The 20,411-nt window shown below is 39.9% G+C and overlaps 1 protein-coding gene across 1 annotated transcript in view; it reads right to left on the bottom strand.

The window, feature by feature from the left end:
* Positions 1-20,138, bottom strand: part of DPP4 (dipeptidyl peptidase 4) — a 44,068-nt gene extending 23,930 nt beyond the window's left edge. The window contains exons 1-12 of the mRNA XM_068948788.1: positions 20,072-20,138; positions 19,896-19,980; positions 11,858-11,950; positions 11,227-11,321; positions 11,020-11,094; positions 8,939-8,991; positions 8,762-8,834; positions 7,466-7,586; positions 6,888-7,048; positions 4,878-4,981; positions 976-1,111; positions 778-822 (exon numbers count right to left, since the gene is read on the bottom strand). Coding sequence (XP_068804889.1) covers positions 778-822; positions 976-1,111; positions 4,878-4,981; positions 6,888-7,048; positions 7,466-7,586; positions 8,762-8,834; positions 8,939-8,991; positions 11,020-11,094; positions 11,227-11,321; positions 11,858-11,950; positions 19,896-19,980; positions 20,072-20,077 — 1,047 coding nt within the window. The 5' untranslated portion in view covers positions 20,078-20,138. The remainder of the gene's footprint in view (positions 1-777; positions 823-975; positions 1,112-4,877; positions 4,982-6,887; positions 7,049-7,465; positions 7,587-8,761; positions 8,835-8,938; positions 8,992-11,019; positions 11,095-11,226; positions 11,322-11,857; positions 11,951-19,895; positions 19,981-20,071) is intronic.
* Positions 20,139-20,411: the final 273 nt, after the last annotated feature.

The following is a 20,411-nucleotide window of genomic DNA, read 5'->3' as shown; positions in this document are numbered from 1 at the left end:
AGTTCATTAGGTGCCTACTCTCTACCATGTACAAAAGGACTGAAAGGCAGTTTAGAAAACATCATCCAGGGAGCAACGATTCGTTTGGCAGAAGCGTATGAAAATTTTAACCCGGTCAGTTGTATGCATCTTGTCCCCAGCTGCCTGCAATAGCGATGGGGAAAAATAAATAAAAAAAACAAAAATGGGAGAACTTGGGATGGTTTTTTTGCAATCTGAACTGCTAAAAACGACTTTTGTCTTCTACACACCTCCTCGGATTCAATTCAAAAGTTATAGCATACATTTCTTAATACATTTTATTCCCTGATCACTCTAGCAGTGGCAGAAACATTGGAGAGCAGCCAAATAGTACTGCTGGCAACTCCAACATAAAGGGAATTCTGAATCCAAGCTCCCGCACTCCCCCACCTACTGTTACCAAAGCAATAGGTTCGAATTTAAAAAGGAGTCTGGAAGGAGCTCTCTGCTTTTCAGTGAGCTGAAGACGATGCACAGGTCAAGGGGGACAGTTACATACAGCTCCAACCTGTGCTGCACTGTCAGCCCAACCCGGGGAGTTCAGAACCACCATCCCACAACAGCTTGAAAAGCGTGTGCGAGGAGGGCAGGCAAGCAGTCCCATTTGAGACCATTTCTTATATATGCAAAGCCCAACTCATGAATAGATCATATCTGCACACAGGATCATTACAACAGGCAAGAAGCTCCTAAGAAAGTGACTTAACTATCACTGTGTTATTTAACATGTGGCAGTTTTAGAAACTGAACACTCACTGTGCCAATCCAGCCAGTCCTACTTTCTTCTGTACGTTGTTTTTCCTGAGAAAGAAAAAACAAACAATCCCACAAGAATTATGCTTATTTTGTATCAGTCTGTGTTTGTACAAAGATAAATACAGGGATGTACTAGAGCAGTACCTTCCTAGTCTCCTTTATTAAGCATTGTGACCTTGTCAACCTCATTTTTCTTACCTGTGGACATGTCCAGTCTCCAGTGGCTCCTGCAAAGTCACAGACTGTGAGGACTGAAAAATTCTGAATTCTTCTGAGCCACTGCAGACAGATCCTTTCATCTGTCACCCATGTTACAACACTCAAGTAGTGATCCCTGAAAATAGCAAAATCTGTTAGATATTTAAAATTCTCTCTGCGTTAATGTACTATACAATAGTACTCAGCGATTCACTGAATGAGACTCATTCAGCTTTTTTCATTTCAATTGACGCTTCCAAAGACAAATATTGATGCAAATCTAAATATGCTACTTTTTTTGTAAATTATTTGGCTACTTGGTTACTTTCATTCATACAGTAAAGATTTAGATGGTTTGTGTATACCCGCTTCCAGAAAGACTACAATTAAATACTAACAGCCAGACCACTATCTTCTAATATATGAAATAATAGCTACTCAAGACTATGCCATGAATCTCATACTGTCTGCATCTAGGGGAAATTCTTCCTACTATTTAGTCGAATGGGTCTTGGATTTTGGAGTTGATACTCTTTTCTCTCTATGAAATTGATAGCTTCTAAGCATCTGTTGAGCGATATGCATCTTTGTTCAGTTTAGTATTTATTTCCATTACTTAGAATGGAGGAAGAAACCACACTAAAAGTAAATATTACTATGTGAATATTTTACTTTTATCTTCAGAATGCTAACTAGTTGACATGATGAATCAAACTATCTGAAAAAGAATCTGAAAAAATATCATTTTCATGAATATTCTTGTATATTATTTTTAAAAAGGCACCACATAAAAATTTAGTGGCTTTGTTTACCATTACGATCCGTTAGATGTACTCTTTCCTTATTTTAGATGTCTCCTATCTCCTAGAAGCCTTATGAACTAAAATAAAACAAACCTCTCCTCTACATTTTTAACTGAAATTTGCACATTTGACTTAGTTCCATGTTCATGTTCCCTTTTTCTCCGAATCATGTTCCCTTTTTCTCCGAAGTTCGCTAACGAAAACGCGTGGGAAGTTTTGTGGTGAGGATGAATATCTTCATGATCATAAAATAGTGGGGGGAGAACCGAACAAAACACCACAATTAGTGTAGATGGATTAAAAATACATGCCAACTGGTTACCGACCACTTTCAGGTTTATTTCTAGACTGCAGTTTGGCAATCATGTTCCATAAAGGTCTATTTTTGAATTCATGTTTGACTGGAAAGTTGGTAGGACATTTAATATTGCTGTTGTCACTGGCTTCAAACAGTATAACTTAGATCAATAAAATTTAAAAAGCACGGAAGGAACTTGTTTGGAAAAAAACGAAATAAAGAAACTGCTGGTTTTCATGTACCTATAATAGTGGTATGCCTTGGTTTGTAAAAGGAGAATTAGCCCTACAGTTTTTGCTCCTTCAAAGTGAGAGAACTTAATAATTCTAGAGACTATAGGTATCAGACAGGATGGACAATACCGAAAAAAAAAAAAGAGGATCATTCATAGCATAATATGTACTTTAAAGTTAGTATGGAAGCTAGAACGTCCCTTCAGTTTTCAATTGTAGAATCCCTAAAACTAGAAACTGAGTTGCAATTAATTCAAAGTATACATCACAGCAGTTCTGCATTGCTCTTCCTCATTTTCTGCTCAGGAAAGATGTCCTTGCAATCATCTTTTGGAGTTCTCTGCTCTGAAAATTTCATTGCTTTCATCCTCGTGTTAACTGATACTCCTGCATCCATGATGCCAAAAGTGGTGTTTAAATCTTGCATGGGTTTCATGGTGGTCATTTGTGCAAAAAGTTAACAGGTTTCATTTACCATCTTAAGGGGCAACACACTGCCATTCCAGACTTTGGCGTCTTTCATAGACAAATAGTAAAACTTTCCTTCTGACAAAAGTTTTATTTTTTTTGCAGTTCTTAATTGCTAAGGACCATCTTTTTGTTTGCCTCTCAAAAGGAGGCAGCGTAGGGAGAGTTTCCCGGCATTCCCTGTTTTCATGTCACTACCAAAGCCCTCTCGTTCAGAGGACGCACCTGCTCTGGCACAGTGCGCACCGTCTCGCCTCTTGCCCACTACCTACCAGAGCTGGCTGTCTGAAGAACCAGAAACATGCTGCTCCCTCTACAAGCACGGTGGGCTGCTGGGCATACTACAGGCTCTGCGTAGTGTTACAAGAAGCAACTATTTGCAGGTACAGTGCCTCCTGGAAGTCCCACCGAGATGGGTGAGGACAGGTATGCCTTCAACTCAGGGCTGTCTTTAAATTTAGTCTTACTCACAGTTTATCTCCAAGGAAGCACAGATAGGCTTTTCCACCATGAAAGTTGATATTTCCCATCATATGGCAGCGTATTTTGAAAATATTCAATATTTTGCACTTCTGGGAGCAAAAGTATACAACAAGAACATTGCCTTTTCCTACTTTCGTAATTTTGCTGTTGTGTAATTGCCTGAGCCTGTAATTGCACAAGCTCTGTGCACCTGGACACGCACAAGACAAGGGAAGTGTTACCTGCACCTTCCTAGAACGCTGCAATTTAACTAAAAACATTATTTGGGCTAACAGTCAGAGAAGGGCAAGGAGGAAGACAAGCAGGTTTAAACCCTCATGTTCCTCATTCAAGACTTGATATATATTTGTATTAATACTGATTTATGTAGTGTTACAGTCATTTAAAAATTGATTAAGTCCATATAAATCCAGCGTGTGTTATCCAGATGAGTACCAGGCTGGAAGGTATATGAAAGTTATTCTCGCCAGGTTACAAAGCAGCATTGTTCTGCTTTCATTAGATGTTAACAAAAGATGAAACATAACTCTAAGATGACAGAAATTCTAACTAGAACTGATGTAAACATAAAATACTTATAATTCAGATGTACTGAAATTCTGGAGAAAGAAAACATGTACAGCAGCTATACAACATCAAGCTATTGCAGTGTTACTGCAGAGGTAGGATAAAAAAACTTGTGGATCCTGGTGACCCTCAATACAGAGATACTACTTATACATTGTTGAGGGCTAAAATAGGATACCAGCTCTACTCCAATTGTAGCTTTTTGGCCAGCCACTACAAAATACTGTTTTATTCATTATCTAACAGACTGGCTTTGCTTTTTCTGAAAATCATCGGTATAACCTGTATTTTCATATCCATCATCTTTTTGTAATGGGAAATCTCTAAAAATTTCCACAATATTGTTAAAAACATACAAACAAAAAAAAACTCCACTACTAACAAAAACACAGATCCAGTATATCACATTCTGTGGCAGGCATTTTTAATCAAGTTAGTTACTCTTTACAAAATACCATAAATGTATATCATATTGTACACTTCCAGGGGCATTTTGCCAAATATAGTTTTCCATTTACTTTGAGAGATGCTGGTTTCCACCATGTTGCCACAGAATACAAACATTTCAAATATAAATCAGAAGACAACCAAGATACCTTCTCTTAGCAGGAAGTATTACTTTCTGCATCAAAACAAAATTGCAGGGAGCCTACTTCCAGTGAAATCAAATCTTGTCTTACAGTTAAGGATTTTGTTTCATTTCTCCCCCTCCCCAAACGAATTGCAATACATACATTATAATTTGATTATAGCAAAACTTGTTCATATTAAAGTTGTGCTGTGAAATGACTTCACCATAGTTAGACTCCACTGAATGTGATGAGCCAAGAACTTGTCACTTTCTGAATATAACATACATGGAATATGCCATCTATATATAATCACTATAGGAGGATAATCTCTGTGCAGATTTTCTCTGGTAAATCTTGTTGCTACCAGAGCCACATGACCAGCTAAAACAATACACACTGAATATATAGGGTGGTCACACATAAAAGCTCCTCCTCTCTCACAACAGAAACAAGCAAGCATTTAACCAAAATTACTTACCCTGACTTTATTTCTGCCGGTGGAGAAATTTCAGTAGAATTGAAATCAGGGAGTGACTGGATATCCACAATAAAGAATTGCACAGTTGGATTTTTAGCTCCTGCCTAAAAATAAAATGTTTCATTGTCCTTTTGAAGAGAGAACATTCTTGGTGAAAAAAAGCATTTGAAATTATAAACAAAGAAATTACTAGACAGTCAGCTAGAACCAGCTAACTTAAACTGTGTGAAAAGACAGAAAGTTTCTAAATGTGATTCTTAAGACCTACACATGAATTACACTTCTTTTTTATAAAAGCGTTAGCTATGTATTTCTAGGCAAGAAAGACTACATTTAGAAACATATCTCATCTCACATGCCACACAAAATATCTTAAAGTGACTCAAATCCTATGCTAACAGACAGAAAAGTGCTTTTTCATGGAAAATGATATCTTACATTAACTGACTGTACAATAGCTTTCTACACTGCAATCACAGCTGGGACTGCAGTGTGTACCCCGCTGTTTTTAATGTAGTGCTACTAGGTACTAACAGCAACATCACTGTGTCAGTAAGGCCTTCTTCTCTAGAAATAAGAGGTAACTGAATAGGTCCTAACCATTACAGCTAGGTAGCTGTGGCTGACTCATCTCCAGAAGTCAGCCATACACCAAGCAGAAGGGGACTGGTAATAAAAGGTGCTATTCAAATGGATAGTTCATTCTACACCTATTGCACCAACATCCCTGCACAGGTGCCACAGTCAGGGCAGAGCCCCGCTGTCACCAGTGAGCAGAGCTGCTCATTGCGACTGGCCAACGTACCCCTTCGCTGGGGCAGGCGCTGGGGAAAAGGGCAAGGGCGATGTGCCCATGGAGCTCAGGGAGGAAGGCAGGGAGCGACTGAGCACAGCTGTGGCAGGGAAAGCTGAAGGTATCTCAGCACCAAGGGGACAGGAGGGTGGCCTTTGCTCTAGACAAACAGCTATGTCAGAGGAGTGGATCAGTCAGCTGCACAACTGTTTGTCCTGGAGCTAATTAAGAGCTCAGACATCTTCCTCAGCTCGCCAGACCAGCATGGGGAGCACATACATGGCTCAGCAAAACACAGAATAAAAAAACCAAACAATGAACAAAAACAACTTGGAAGAGAGCAATGGGCTTGAGCTGGTTGCAACCTTGGCAGCTGGGGATGCCCCACATCGTGATGGGGAGCATGTTAGAGAGACCACTGGCTAGAATCATGCTTGTACTGCAGTTCAGCTGTGTATTGCAACTGCCGCACTTGGCTAACAGCAATTTGTACCTTCACTGTAATTTAAGTATATTGCTGTTTCATACCGCTAAATCAAAATCCTATATAATGGCAAATAACTTCAGATGAATAAATTTGGTATTGAACATTAAATCCATCATCTGCAGAAAATCTAAAAGAACCTGGTCAGAGCATATTGGGCTCTGACACGCATACCATTTGGTCCAGTGTTAACTTGAGCATGAGAAGCGGGCATAGAAGTCAAACAGGTGGGTGAAAGAGGAGAAGCATGCACTAAAGGCTTCAATCTCACTGCCAAAACTGAAACCACTTTAGGTGTGGCCAATGAAACTCTGTCAGCAGATTCTTCCCCTTCATCCCAATACAGGCCTCCAACAACTAAGAAAAACTAAATTAATTGAAGAAGATTCTATTATTAGTACTGTACACCACCCTAACGCAAAGTACATCTGCCAAATGCTTTGTACCAGGAGGGAACTTCAGTCCCCTAAGAGCTTTTCTCATCTCCACATCTACTTTCCACCTCTCAAAATTTTCTGGAGCAACAACAAAACCTTAAATCATACTTTTTTCACATTCCCCTGGAGATAATAAAAATACTTTAACATTGCCAGATGCTGTTGACTTCAGAAAGAGTAATCACAGCAAGCTGTTGAGGAGAGACAGACAATATTTTCATTAGCAGAAACTGATTAAATGAGACTCTTCTCTTAATGAAACTGCAGAACAACCATGTTTAATAAATAACACAGACCTTGGGATATGGGATTCTAATGGTCTTTGGATACTGCAAGGTATCTTCAGAATAAAAGGAATACTCAATAACAGGAACTTCTGTATCATTAAATGACGCATATGCCAGAAAATTGCCACTTGGAGACCACCACAGAGCAGAATGAGTGCCAAACATTTCCTCTGAAAAAGATGTAAATGTGTTTAAGTCATAATTGATAAACTGGCTCTTATATCTGAAGTACTATTCTAATTAGTTTTTAATGGGAATTTTTTTTTTATTGAAATTCAAATACCAAAGCAGATACTGCTTGTTGGGGTGCTGAAATCAATTCTTACAGCCTATCCTATGAAGCTAATTCACACATTATGATTTCCATTGAACCACTGTAAGTTAGGCTAACCATTTCCATTCTTAGATTCTCGGACTACTCAGGTATAAAACTAGGGCAAAATACAGGCTTCTGTTAAAATACAGATTTATATTATTTTGAACTTTTCAATGATAAGAAATGATTTAAAACAGTTATAGTAAAATAGTTGCAATAAAAATGAGTTTTTACATCATCATGCACAATAAAAAATGCTTGATGCAGTTACCTTCATAAACCCAATCTGGTATTCCATTGAAAATTTTATTTTCTTCTCCATTTTTAGTGATTTGCACAGCTTCTGCTGTTGGTGAAGCTTTTATATAGATATTGTTATTCCAAACATACACCTGCAAGACATCATGGTGATTAGAACTGCTGACAGATTAAGTCCCACTTCCTTCCTTTGTCGCACCCAATGGGATATTTACCTCTACTTCAGATGACAAAAACTATCTGTGAAAGTTTAATTTTGCCAGACATCATTGATGCTTAATAAACATGACTTATAAATCAAGTCTAGTAACCTAGCTTCAAGCTGAGATGCAAAGAATAATCAACTGCTACAAATAACATGATTACTGTATTGAGTTTTAAGAACTTTGCTATTATTTCTCTTCTGATATAAGCTTATTTTCCTCCACTAGGAGTTGTTCTTTTGCTCATTTGTCTCCAGTTTTAGTAGTTTTAGGATTTTGCTAAAACATTAATAAGGGTCTTTACTGTCCCAAAAAGATGCAAAGATGGTATATTTATTTTGTAGCACTCAGAACTCCTCTAAGACTTTTTTTTTTTTTTTTTGGCACCTGCCTTCCTCTCCACCCCACTCCATTTTTTCCCCAACAGTGGAACAACACATTTCTATGCCAGAGCTTCACTCTGAGATGCAGAAAGCTCTTGCCAACATCCCTTGCATCTGTGGTTGGGCTCTTTAATCCTTATACCATAAGCAATAAGAATAAACAAACTCTGCATACTTCTGTGACAGAAAGATCTTTAGGGCAAATCCAACACCCATAATAGGGAATATACAAGCCTAGCAAAGCAGCAGCTGTCACAATTGCCTTGGATCGGGGATGAGGAGAGGAAGAGAAGGACAGTGGGAAAGCATACAAGATAAAAGATTCTGATCCTTTAAAGCCTTTTATATGCACCCATCAAATGAAATTTAATTGTTTGTGGTGTGATTAGAAGATAAAAATCACAATGTTGAGTCAGTAGACAGTCGCAATGCTGCTGCCTTCGAAAGGAATGAGCTACTGTCTGCAACTATAAAAGCACAAAGTTCCTGTGTATTTGTGCATTACATGACTATTCGGGCCGCTAGGACTTAGAGGAATGCCTTTCACTTAAAGAACAAAACAAAATACACAAACACACAGAGAGATTCTAGAGCAATTCCAGCAACAGCAACCACTCAACTTGGAAACTCAGCTCAGCTACTCTAACAGTAAGAAAGTCCAGAAAGTTCATGTCATAGGTACAGGAATAACTTTATATATAAGTTCCTCTTATCTTTACTAACCAGTTTGTGACCAACAGGTGACCAGGAAATATACTGTGTATCATTAGGTAGCAGTCTGTCATCTAAGATGGAACTGGAAAAACAGAAAAAAAAATGCAGCTAAGACAAATCAGTGAAATGCCATTTCTTTGCAAGATACTGTTAAAACTAGATGTTTTAACTGCAAAAGTTACTGACCTTGTATTGAAATCATAGATGTGATACGAAGCTGTATATGAATGCCTCCACAACTGTAAAAGAATTATTTTAATATTAAGAAAATACAGTTTCACCAGGATTTGCATGGCTCTTACAGTTTGAATTACCAATGAAACATCTGAAGCCTTCCTCATGCTTTTGCTCGAGACAGGCAGATCACAATGAACCTATGAGGGTAGCACGTCCCTGCAAGGTTTAAGAAAAGACTAGAGAATCACCTCCTTTGAGGCTGTCATGTAAATACTGTGATGGAGGCTACCGACTGATTAAGGATAGAGTGATATAGAGGCCAGAGACATTGCAGATTTTCAGAAATCCTTCCCTTCGGACCTTGTAGATATATGGTAGACTAATGCAGTTATCTGCAGTTAATACCCCTCCTTCTGCCTTACTGGCACACTTGCTGTTTTCTATCTCATTTTCCATGCTGTATAATAATATATCTAAGCATCCTGTTGTTTAGTAGTTCTTACAAGTCCCAGTAATATTTCTGTAACAGTCCCTCCAATTCCAAGGTGACCTATTCCCCATTCAGATATTGCTACAGAAATAAATCCTCTCAGAAACCCACCTCTTGAAGTCTGAATCACCGTGGGCACTTACACAGAGAAAGATGATGATGAAAATGTACAGACATTTAAAAGAGCGTTCGCTATGTGGGGCTGAAGAGGTTTGATTTAGCCCACGGTGTTGACATCCTACAATAATGCTACCTTTTATGATGGTTCTTGAAGATTTGTATGAAGATATAAAACAATATCTTGGTACTACACAAGCAGATGGCTATTACACAAGAAGTGTCCACATCCTCATGATTCATTTTGTTACTTTGTTTTCTTGCAATAAAGATTAATAACAACATAACTTTCAATCTAACTGTTATATAAGGGTCAAAAGATCTTGTTTCAGCATTAAAATAAAATTAACTCTTATGACTGCAGTAGATAAAGTGGTACAGAACAATAAATCATGAGTAGATGGGTAGTCTAGGGTAGCTGGAAAAATACAAGGCATTTTGCAATCACTAAAGATGCAGTGAAAAGTCAAAAACTTCTGAACAATCCAGAAAGGCAGAAGGTAACTGGCTAATAGCCCCTAGCATAGAAGCTAAAACTGTAAAAAAAGTGGTGACTAACTGCATAGATTGTGGCTGTGACATTGTGATAGGCATTCTTGGGCTGCCAAGCCAGAACATGCAACTCAGTGATGCAGTCTAGTATACTCTAGTATTTGTATGTGGCACAAGTTATCACTGAGCTCTCTGCAAAGGTAATGGGCAGCTCTCTTTAGAAAGAAAGGAAAAATAATTCAAAAAAAAAAAAATCAGAGTTACTGGTTTCTCAGTGCACACACTGTAAGACAAATTATTGCCTTCATTAGTCTTCCGTAACAGTCCTAAAGTGGCACATAGGACCAGGTTTTTATGCCAATTCACGTAAACATACATTGACCTTTGTTACACGGTTCAGCACCAAGTGAGGATGAGGCATTTAGCTCACATACTTGCTGACAGCAGCCTTCTCTTATGAGCGCACGCTGTTTTTCATTCTCCTCAGTTTTAAATTCTTGTGTTCTGATACCACCAGCCTGCTGTCACATCGCTGTCTATTGTCTCAAGCCGTTATACTTACCATTTCTCCTTATCCACATAACTCTTGGGACAGTCATGCGCTTTTACTCTTTTAGCCTATCTGCCCAGATCAGTCATTCCGTCTCACTCTCCTTATGTTATATTCCTAAACCTTTTATCTGGCTTCTTTGCTCAGGCAAAGAATAGTTCTACCACTAAGCTCACAGATCGTGTCAAACTTCCTCTTTATTTTCCAAGCCTAGTGCCTCTGGCCACTCAGTCCCCGTGTCTCTCTCTCCTCCTCCTGTTTGTTCAGACTTCACTGTCCCCTTGCAGACATCCATCTCATTCGTCCATCTTCCTGCATTTCCCTTGCTCTCTCCCAGCCCAGTGCTGATTCCTACTTTCAAGACCATCTTCTTGCTCAGTCATTCATTCACAAACCTCTACTTTGCATTTTCACCTTCAGAGAACTAAAGCACACTTGTACCTTTGTATAGCTGTACTGCAGAAGAGCAAACTTTTGGTCAGGAGACAATAGAACCGTGGTTGCTTTGTATTTGTCCTGTCAATAAAGGCAAAAAAGAACACATTAAGTAGTGATTCCAGAGAAACATGCAGAAGGAAATACTAAATTCAATATCCTTCTGGACATCTTATATAAAAGTCTGAATGCATTATATGTAAGTCAACATACTAATGTTGTATTTGCCAAGACTTCTGAGGATGTTCCACTGTCAGCATCAAAGCGTCGGATGTCACCATCAGCTGTTTTGTGAAGGTACTGATTTCCTAAGGGAGCAAGAGAGATGCCAAAAAACAGTAGAGTAAAATATTTATCAGAAACTTCTCTTTTTCTCCTATGTTTTAAGGCAGAAAACAAAATGCAAAAGACTGGTCAATATACTGTTTACAATTATGTAATAAAAGGATGCATACAGTTCAGGGTCTTAGCCTTCTGGCATCTCATTCCCTTGCCGGACTAGGCACATCCAAAAGGAAGAGAGCCTCATATCCCACTGTTCCCTGAATATCCTGATGCACAGTATGACACACTTCAGATTACATATATCTACAAAAAAGTATAGAAGTAAGCATGCTCTTTTAGCAGCTGGGGGAATATATCTTGCCATGAACATCAGCACATGCCTAAGGCAAAAACTGTAACTCTGAGGTATGCACGGTTCCATAACGGCACCATTAACATTTAACACTTTTCACCTCTAAGCAGTAGTAGTAGTCACCTGTAAGCACTCAAACAAACAGACAAACACTTACTGAAAATAATACTTTTCTTGATATTCATGCTATATGTAGAAATAAATTACCTGAAATCCACTGCAAATTGTATGTTTTGTACTTATAATCACCATTCAAGTAATTCTGTAGAGTATATGTTCTTCGTGAATCAGTGGTACTCTCTGAAAGAAAAAAAAAACAAAAAACACGAGATTCTCATGGTGCTGTAGCTTACACCACCCCAGCTTCTAAACCTTACTACTAAAACAAGTATATTTTTGTTGCTATTGATATTTCGTTCTTATTGATGTGTTGTAGCTAACCAGCTCTAAATTCCTAACAGTGAGGTGACACTAAAACTTTACCACAAGATTAATTCAGCAACCATGAAACACAGGAATACCGGTTACTACACTTAAGCTCATGGTAAAAGGTACAGTAGTGTCTTTCTCCACTGGTATCTTACCTTGAGCTCTGTAAGAGCTGTTATCTTGCCAGTGAGTCAAAACACCTTTCTGATGGCGACTGAATAAACAGAAGACCTTTGCCCCCTGTACTCTCTTGGAGAAGGACATACAGGTACCCTCTTTTCAGAGCCGTGGCCAGGCAAAGTCACCCAAATGAAAGGAATGTGGCATCCATACAAGTAGATGTAAAGTGCCCTTGAAAGATATCCTAAAATTAAAGTGGCTTCTGTACTTTGTCACGTATTATGTAATACTTTCTGTTCATATATCCTCCTAGAATGAATCATCTGCCTATTATTAAACTCAAATTTCATAAATGGCTCAAATGTAAATTTAAGGATTAGTAAAATTTTCAGTGAAGAGTAATATGTTTTTCAAAAGTAAATAAATTATAAAGTATAAGTTTATGATAAAATAGCTAGTTAAATATTTAACCTTCTCTACATGTGTTTTTCGCTAAGGTATCTAAGTGTCTTAATGATTGTTGCAAACATTACTGCCACAATGTTGCTGTTGTTACTATGTTGACTGCAAAATTAAAACCGTGTAACTGGGTTACTATAAAAAGACTAAACGAAACCTTGACCCCAGCTAAGCTAAGGAGTTTGGACATCACCTTCACTTGGCCACAACCACCTTCGGTGAAAAATATTTCCTTCTTTTTTACTGGCTATGGTGAGCAAGCCACTGTTTGCAAACTCTGAAAGGTTTAAAGAAAAAAAAACAATTTGAGAATCATTGCCTGTTTTTTCCCTCCATAAACAGAGCCTGCAGTTTTGAAATTTGGGTGTGCAATCCCCATCCCCAGCACATGTTTTTTAAAAATGGAAACATAAAAATTACACTGTTACAAATCTGCATGGTCAAGAAGGGAAGCAAGGTTTATTTCAGCTAACTAAACCATTCTTTTTTGTTACTACCAGCGTAGATTAAAAGACACGGGATAAAAACATTTGATTACAGATGTGGTAACTGAGCAGTTAGGATAATAAAGAAATGTGCCCCCATCAATTCTAACATTTTCAGAGTCCTTCAGACTCTTTTAAACAAACAGCCTCTTCTTTCTACATGCTGAAGAAGGAAAAGACTGTAGTCGTTCTGGGGGGCAAGGGATGGGGGCAAAAAAGACCACCCCAAGATGATTTGTGTGGGCTAGCTTTCTACAGGTTAAATACATGTGACATCTGGAATGTGACAGCAAGACATTTGTAAGACTAAACCTGTAATAACTAATATTTTCAAACAATAAGCACATAACAATAAGCACAGCAGAGACCAGACAGCCATCGCTGCAGCAAGAGCCAAGAGCCACAACAAACGCTGGTTTTAGTTTAAGATGCTCAGCAAAGGTTAAAAACAATTGTTTGCTCAATTTCATCTGAAATTTGACTGTTCTAAAAATCACTATTCTAGATTTTTTGCTCATGCAGTTTCTGTGAGAATATTAATTTCTCAGGTTAATTATTCTGTATTAACTGCATATTTAATTTGATGAATTATGAACAAGTGTGTATTTGATATTCATGCACAGTTGGCTAGTTGGGAATATCACTTCTCTCCTCCCTAACTGAGTAAGTGTCACTTTCAACTAGAGGGGCTTCAGAAGGCAACAAAATTCTTTCTTGGAAAAGGAGAAGCAATTTAAGACAGGTGGCTGATGAACAGGTTTAGGGATTTTTCCAAAATGCTGAATGTTTTTACCCCTGCTGACATACATATTTTGCTGAGGTCTCATTACGAAAAATCGGGCCACAACTAAGATTTGTTGGCTGTGTATAAAATTAAAATTTCATTTTCTGTCAACACCTTCCACATAGAAACCGAATATGAAAAAATACGCCAAACTGTAAGGGTATAGTCTTAGAAGTTCTAGTTGGAGTACTTTCTTAATTTGTAAGACAGACTACTAGCAGTGCATTCTTAATTATCCACAGTATTCCCCCGATCTAAGATAGTCTACATACATGAATCGCCCATTGAGGTGGTTCCATTTTAGATTCCATTTGAAACAAAACAGCTGAAAGGTTTAATTTGACTAAATAAAGTAGTTGCTGACATTTAAAACCATTTTATTGAATTTGAAGATTGGATGCAGGACCACGTCAGTTCAGATTTTACCAAAACAGCTTCTTTCACTCTTAGATACCTCAGAGAGACTGTGAAAGCTGAGTTTTCTTGCTGTCTGTCTTTTTTGACTAGTCAATATATGGGCTATCTTTCTAAATTCCAAATGACTAACTCTTCATCTCTACCCTATTCTCCCCTCAAGTAGCATAGGCATATTTACCTCTGACACCATTATATTGGAAATTTACATAATAATACCTCTTTACAACAGCACTGACTTAAATAAGTCTTTCTGGGGAAAACGCTTTTAGTGTTTTGTGTAAGGAGTTCTCCTATGAAGTTGAGGAACAGTTTTGTTTCAGTTTTGGATTTTTTTTTTTCTTAAATGCATATCTCTTGTCTCAAGAGAAATTTGAGTTGGTTTCTGTAGGTGTAAGGAACAAAGGAAATAAAGAATTAACTATTGTGTAAGGTTTCTAGTATGACAGGCTGCCACATCAAAAAACTGCAGTTGTTGACAAATTACTTTTGGTAAACGCATCCTTTATTCTCCAATATCAAGGCACATTTTTATTGCATACAGAAAACAATAAAAAGAGCAAGAAATCAGCTTAAAAGAGATGGATAACTACGCAATGAGTGAAAATGGAAGTTTTATTGCATGTTCAATACTGCCAAGAGAGATTGGAACATCACAACAAGGGAAAGATGAGTGCAAGCATGACACTCAGCAATAGTAAGATAGAAAGGGGAAGAAAAATGATAAAAGTTAGAAAAGGTGGAACAGTATTGCAATTTCTAAATGACAGAGCAGAGCAAATACGAGAATGATCTGAAATCTAAGAAGGTAATTTTGAAGCAGAGCAAGACATGCAAGAAGAGAAAGCTGACTGGTTCAGCAGTTGGTCAGAGAAGTCAGTGACTTTTCAGGCTGTTTCTTCCCAATCTTCCTTCTTTCCTGCTTTTCTTCCAACACCCATAAGAGGATATCAAAACCTCTCCCTCCCATGCCCAAACTCCTCGTTACTGCTAGGGATATGTAACAATTAGAGCACAGAAATTAATTTCCACCAAAGAAGAAAATAAAAATGACTCTACTGGGCTGAGCCAAAGGTTCACTTAACCCAGAATCCTACCTTTTTCAGTGGCTAATACATGACGTCAAAGAAAGAAAACAACTAATACGTGATCAGGGTAGCACTTCCCCAAAGCATTCATGCTAGCACCAGCTCTGTGGCCAGGGAGACTTCTTGAGACAGAGCTGAACAGCAAATTTGTCATCAATAGCTCTAGATTCTCTCTTCAGTTTGTCCTATCTCCTTCTAATTCATGCAAACCAAGGAAATAGAAATCCACTGGTAATTTTGTTTATATCTGTAGAAATTTTTACTATTTTTATCTATAGAAGGAAAATATTTGCATTCTCTCTCATTCTCTTCACTAGCTAGAAGAATAACATACATAAGGTTAAGACTAAGAGGATCCTGTAATGCAGTGCAAAGTGCATGAATAAACAGGGAAAGAGAATAGTTAGAAAGGTTGGATTCAAACTAAAAGATTGTTTGGTTAGACAAGTCTACAGCAGACACACAACTGGGTAATCTAACATATAGTATCACCCATACAACATTAGAGAGGATTTCAATCATGATTTTGACTGAAGTCATGTGAAGTTAGGTTACTGGAACTAACTACTGCTCACTGCTTAAGTAATGGTTCTCTCAAAAATACATAAACTCAAGATTCTTATCTTAACCTAAACTTCTAAATCTAGATTCATATAGATTCCACTTCAAAGATCAATTTCTAATCCACAGATCTAATGTTCACTTACAGATTTCTTAGGTTTCTGCCTGAACACCCTTAAACTTGAGGCCTTTTAGAAACTGGGAAAATACCAGACCCGTTAATCCCAAGAAAACTGTGACAAATCACAGCTGCCAGATTCATTCATTCATCTTATGGCACAGGTCTACAAATACGAGGGCTGTGTATCAGCCAAAAGCCTTTCTGTATTTTTAAACATCCCGTTCTGTTGCAAGCAGGGTGTTGATGGTTTGGAGGAGTATCTGTTGCCAATGTCAAGTCACAAATCTGCTTAGCTCAAGATAGATAGCAGCTAGGATAAGTGGTGAAAGGTTGGAGATATGACCATCCCCAACAGAACAATGACGAGAGCTACTTGGAGACTTTCATTCCTCTCTTTTCAATTATACATTAACATGGCTTTGGGGAAGATCTGCAACCTTATCTTTCTTGAATCCTTGAAGCATGAAGCTGGCTCAGCAATCCCTGAGTTCAAACCCAAGATGATGACAAGAACTTATTGAACTTCTGCTGCTAGTAACCATTACCATCTACTTATACTAGCTTGCTACCAGCCCCTAGTTATACCTAACTCCCCAGTTAGGCATCTGACTCACTAAGTACCGCCCAGGCACACTAATACCATCAACTTCCCCTGCACTCACCATATTTTTCCAGCCTATTCTATGCACACTCCTACCAGGAGAGCACAGCAGCCCAAGCACAGCATCATCTAACCATGACAGTGACAAACAACCTCCTTTATCTTAATGTCTGCAAACTAGACCCCTGAGCGAAGGAATCTGGCCTACAACCAGATGATTGCACAGGTCCGCACGCTATAAGGCGGTTTCCGATTTGCTCGTGGCAGCAGAACGATGCTGTATACTACACTACCTCCTTTCTCAGTACCGCATACTCTTCCTCTTGCTCCTGGCCTTCTCACTCCGTTGGCTATAACAAGAACTGTGAGTAGAAAAGAGGTAATGCTGTGGGGCCACTGGATGTTTCAGTCTACCCTTTGTGCAAAAAGTTTTAGAAGGAAAAAAAAATGAAAGAAGCATAAATAAATGGAGAAAGGTGAATCACGAGTAAAGAGACCACACTTTTTGAAAACGTTCATCCCTTAAGTTGCTAGTTGCTGCTACAGTCACATCTTGAACAGCTCCTCAAAGAGTAATACTTTCATCAACGGACTTAAAATACTATTCCCAAGGCTATTTTGAGATTAAACTGTTAGATGCAAGCAGTCCCATGTGGTTATTAAATATAAACCATGGTGGCAAAATAGGCAATGGGTTCTAAACAAAAGAATAAATTTTATACAGTCATAGTTCTGGTTGAGGACCCCCAAGGTAAATACTGAAGGGTTACACCCAAATTTTGGGAATACTTTTGCAAATTTAAGTCTGAAGTACATAGCTCCATAGCTGCAGGGAAGGAACAGAAGTAACAAGTTCTCCTTCCCAGGCACACAGTGTAACCAACAAGCCAGAATTCTTCAGTGACACAATTTCAGAACTTTTCAAATCACTGGAGCCCATTTAACAGAACCCAAACTAGTTTTGCGACCAGTTTTTTTTTTTTTTTTTTTGAAGGACTGATAAGCTTATGAAATAAAAGTATATTCAGAAATAAGGCTGGGAGAGGAGTAGCAGGCCAAAGGAAATCCAGACTCAAAATATCTATGCATATCAATAACCATTGCTTCCATCCCTTGCACAGTGCTTACCACTGAGATGAAATAAAGACTTGACTGCAATTACAATTACCTTTATCAGAGCAGACTTTGATTTCATTTAGCCACAGTCATGTGAGCGCCTCCTCGGCTACCCCTACCCAATTTTGCCACCTTTCCTTCTGTAGTTACTCAGGCCACTGTCTGTACTGACCTAAGAGAAGTACTCAGCTGACCCACATGCTCTGAATTAGCTCATTAGACGTGTGTAATTAAGCCATCAGTGATTAAGTGTTCTGACCTATGAAGGGGTAATTGTAAGTACACCACCTGTATACTCTTAGCAAATTGAAAACACTGGTATAGCACCCGTCATTCAAAAATTTGAAAGCACCCTGCAGCTCTTGAACTTGCAGTGACTGCAGGTGCTACTCAAACTTCACTGCTAGCCTGATTTGGGAAGAGTTAGAGCTTCAGGTTTTTGAAGTGGGACCTCTCCATCTCTGACCTTATTTTATCTAAAGGCCCTGGTGAGCTACCTAGGTGCATTAAATAATTCCCCACCCGTTAATCTGAGCTAACAGTAAAAAGACTGACATTTTGCCCTACTCTTTTGCAACACCCACACGGCACAAGCCAAGGCTGACAGAACAGTGATATTCTGTATTTCCTCCCAACAGCAACGTTTCTTTAAAATGCAGACCTATTTGCTATATAACTCAATGACTGATTCTAAGTTGCAACCACTTCTATAATAAAAGCATTTCTATGCAACAATTTACATTCTATAAAAAGAAAACCCACTTGATTTTCAGTAGGATATAGCATTGGCAATAAAGTATAAAAGCAAAATCTCTTAAGGAGATTAAGAGCTGCATGCTGAATTATTTCAATGAATATTATTCCTGTACATAAGCATCTGATAAGTTACCAAAGATCCTTTCTCTTGCACTCCCCAGCTTCCAAGACTACCTAAGAGTATTGTTAACTGTCGTCTCAGAAATCTTTTTTAAGATAGGTGGCAAGAACTGCCCTAAAATCAACAAGAAAAGAGAAGGTTAACACCCACTGATGAAAGTTTTAGCATAGAAGGCTAGTAACTCTGAGATCCGGACTATGAAAGATTTAGTTTCTAGTTACTGCTACATTATTAATGTTGGAGATGAATTACAAAAAAAGGTAAGTTATGCCATTTGAACAGTACAGCAACACAAATTTTGCCTCTTTAATTGACATACAAATAAACACCAAAAATTTCTGTGCGCATAAGCAACAACTGTGTCCACTCCTGAGTAAACTGTCACTATATGCCTTAATGCTTCTTGAAAGGCACCTTACCAACCTAAGACCTCCTCATGTCTAGAGACAGTCCATGTCTAGAAAACAGCGTTTCCTTCAAGTTCTGCAGGGCTAATTCTACGTGTCAAGACTGCACAGCTGTTAATAGCAGCAACATAAAGAGACAAGCAGATTAACCTGCAGCCCTGCCCTGCCAGCTGGGAGCAACGCGTTGCCAGAGCAGGACTGGATGCTGTTTTATATTAACATCCAGGGTTACAGTGTCAACCTGCAAGGTACAGGCTGATCAGGGCACAACTGTGTTCCAAATCCTCCCCTGGTTTTCTGACCTCTGGAACAACGCTGTGTAATTGGTTTTACTTGTTAATATTAAAAGAGTAAGCGGGGGGAAAAAAAGTGAAAACCCTGTTGTGCAAACAAAGCAATTTAGAGGGAATATAATCTTATCTCTTCAAGACGCGGTACAAGCCGGCATTTACTGCCGGCTGTACAGTTTTAAGCTCTGATCGGAAAACGAAATGCTGAGAACGAGAACGCTTCTGCTACAACCGTCTAAGCTTACGTGGGAATTAAGGGACGTTTCTAACTTGGCCCCCCCTCCCAATCCCTCCCAGGTGAGGCACCTTCTTGTCCAAGTACCCGCCACCTTCGGAGGACCCGGGAGCAGCAGACCTCGCAACCCCGTCCCCTAAAGCACAAACTTGCAAAAAACTTTCCGGCGCTGCGGGGGGTTTCCATGCCCGCGCAGCGCCCCGAGGTGCCGACCCCGGCGGGACCCCCGGCTCCCCCCGCCGCTCCGCGCACACTTACTGCCGGTCAGCAGGGCCAGGGGCACGACGACGGCGACGACGAGGGCGGCGGCGCCCAGGAGCCCCAGCAGCCACTTCAGGGCGGTCTGCAAGGAGAAGTGCCCGTGAGGCGGCGGCCCGGCCCGGCCCGGCCCGGGCGGCCGGAGGGGCAGCCCCCCACCCGCCTCCCTCACCCACCCGCATGGCGCGGCGGCGGCGGCGCTGGCGGCGGCGGCAGCAGCGGGGCCGCGGGCGCTGGCGGCGGGCGGGCGGGGCCGGGCCGGGCGCGCCGCCGCCGCCCCGGGCGCGGGGGGCGCGCGGAGCCGGGCGAGAGCCCGAGCGCGGGGGCGGGGGCGAGCGCGGCCCGCCGGCCCGGCCGCCGTGAGCAGGGGCTGGCGGCTGCCGAGGCGGGGGGCTCCGCGGCAGCTGCTGCAGCCGGCAGGAAGGAAGCGTCCCCAGGCGCCGGGGGCTTGTGCAAGAGCGAGGCTTTGCTGCTGGCTCTTCACCTAGGCTTGGCTTTTAGAGCTGCGGTTTCTCC

The sequence above is a fragment of the Struthio camelus genome, chromosome 6 (assembly GCF_040807025.1).
Source record: "Struthio camelus isolate bStrCam1 chromosome 6, bStrCam1.hap1, whole genome shotgun sequence".
In the NCBI taxonomy this organism is placed as follows: domain Eukaryota; kingdom Metazoa; phylum Chordata; class Aves; order Struthioniformes; family Struthionidae; genus Struthio; species Struthio camelus.
The sequence above is the reverse complement of the archived record's forward strand: the minus strand, read 5'-3'. Positions and strand labels throughout refer to the sequence as shown.